At 69.6% G+C, this 1,553-nt stretch overlaps 1 protein-coding gene across 2 annotated transcripts; it reads right to left on the minus strand.

Moving 5' to 3' along the window:
- Positions 1–235: 235 nt before the first annotated feature.
- Positions 236–1,066, minus strand: Sox21 (SRY-box transcription factor 21). 2 transcript variants are annotated; one of them, XM_027938784.2, is made up of 2 exons: positions 630–1,066; positions 236–563 (listed from the first exon to the last, which is right to left on the minus strand). In XM_027938784.2, exons 1-2 carry the CDS (start codon positions 1,064–1,066, stop codon positions 236–238), a joined length of 765 nt encoding a protein of 254 aa, XP_027794585.1. The 2 variants fall into 2 exon arrangements, with proteins under 2 accessions (XP_027794585.1, XP_071466897.1); XM_071610796.1 differs by having other exon boundaries at positions 236–1,066.
- Between the last annotated feature and the right edge of the window lie 487 nt (positions 1,067–1,553).

The raw sequence follows: 1,553 nt of genomic DNA on the forward strand, positions 1-1,553 counted from the left end.
CGAAGTGCGGGTCGGAAATGATCCTGTGAATTCACACGCACACTCGCCCGCGCCCTCGCGCGCTCTGCCACTCGCGCCCCGACTGGCATCTCTGCCAGTACCTGGCACCTATACATCTTATGTATATACAAACCGGGCCCCCAGTGGCCTGAGGGCGCACTGGGAGGCCGCGGAACTCGTACCTATACATATGTACACGTGTGCACACCGGTCCTCGCGAGGCGGCCCCGCGGGGTCATAGCGCAGCGGCGTAGGCCGCGGGGTAGGGGTCCAGCTGAGACTTGCCCATGCCGGGCAGCAGGATGTAGGCGAGCGGCGGCTGCAGCCCAGGGCTGGGCCACGCGCTGCAGTTGCACGGGATCATGTAGCCCGGGTTGCCCGGGCTGGGGTGCGAGTGCGTGTGCCCCCCGGCGGCCGCGGCCGCCGCTGCAGCCGCGGCCGCCGCGCCGTGAAAGGCGCCAGCGCCCGCGGTGGGGTAGCCCAGAGACGACGCGTACGGAAGGCCGGACGACGACGACGAGATCTCTGCCATCTTGGAGCCCAGGTCGAGCAGTGAGTAGGGGCTGCCGGCTGCGGCGGCGGCGGCAGCGGCGGCGGCGGCTGCGGCCGACTGCGGGAAGAAGACGCGCGCGGCGGCGGCGGCTGCAGCGGCGGCCGCCTTCTCAGGGTTGGCGAGCAGTGACTCCGGCACCAGGCCGCCGCCCGCCCCGGCGTGAAGCCCGGCGCCCGCCTTGAGCGCCGGGTGCTCGGCGTCAGTCACGCCGCCCAGGCCGTAGGGCACAGGGAAGGCGAACTTGTCCTTCTTGAGCAGCGTCTTGGGCTTGCGCCGCGGCCGGTACTTGTAGTCGGGGTGCTCCTTCATGTGCATGGCGCGCAGGCGCTTCGCCTCGTCGATGAACGGCCGCTTCTCCGACTCCGTGAGCAGCTTCCACTCAGCGCCCAACCGCTTGCTGATCTCCGAATTGTGCATCTTGGGGTTCTCCTGGGCCATCTTGCGCCGCTGAGCCCGCGACCACACCATGAAGGCGTTCATGGGCCGCTTGACGTGGTCCACCGGCTTGGACATGCTTTCACCGTGCCGCGGCTGCAGCCCGCCGCCGCCGCCCGGGCCCTCGCCCTCGGCCCGCAGGAAATCAATGTTGGCTGCCCGCGGGAACCCGCTCGGCCGGCCGGCCAGAGCCCCGGCGTCGCTCCCGCACGGGAGGAGGGGGCTGGGGGACCAGCCCAGGGCCGCGGCGCTGCACTCCCGGCCTCCTGGCTGTTCTCCCGCCGAGCGCTCGGGAAAATCCTTTCTGGGACACTGGAACTTCTCGGCGGGGCTCCCACACCGCAGCGGCAGTTAGTCCTCTGCTTCCTTTTTGTGCTCTCCGGTGGAGTTGGCTCTCGATCTCCCCGCAGGTAGAGGCTGCCTGGCAGAGCTCCCCCCCTCCGTTTTCTCTTTCCTAAATGCAAAGCAGTCCCGAAAGTTGCGTCGCGGAGGCTCTACCAAGTTGAGCCGAGGAGCCCGCCGCCGCGTGCTGCCAAGTGCCAAAGGGGGCTCTCGGCGGCTGGAG

Source organism: Marmota flaviventris, chromosome 4 (genome assembly GCF_047511675.1).
Source record: "Marmota flaviventris isolate mMarFla1 chromosome 4, mMarFla1.hap1, whole genome shotgun sequence".
In the NCBI taxonomy this organism is placed as follows: domain Eukaryota; kingdom Metazoa; phylum Chordata; class Mammalia; order Rodentia; family Sciuridae; genus Marmota; species Marmota flaviventris.

Coding starts and splice junctions, on each gene's coding strand:
- Sox21 (XM_071610796.1), bottom strand. CDS start 1,066: ATGTCCAAGCCGGTGGACCACGTCAAGCGGCCCATGAACGCCTTCATG.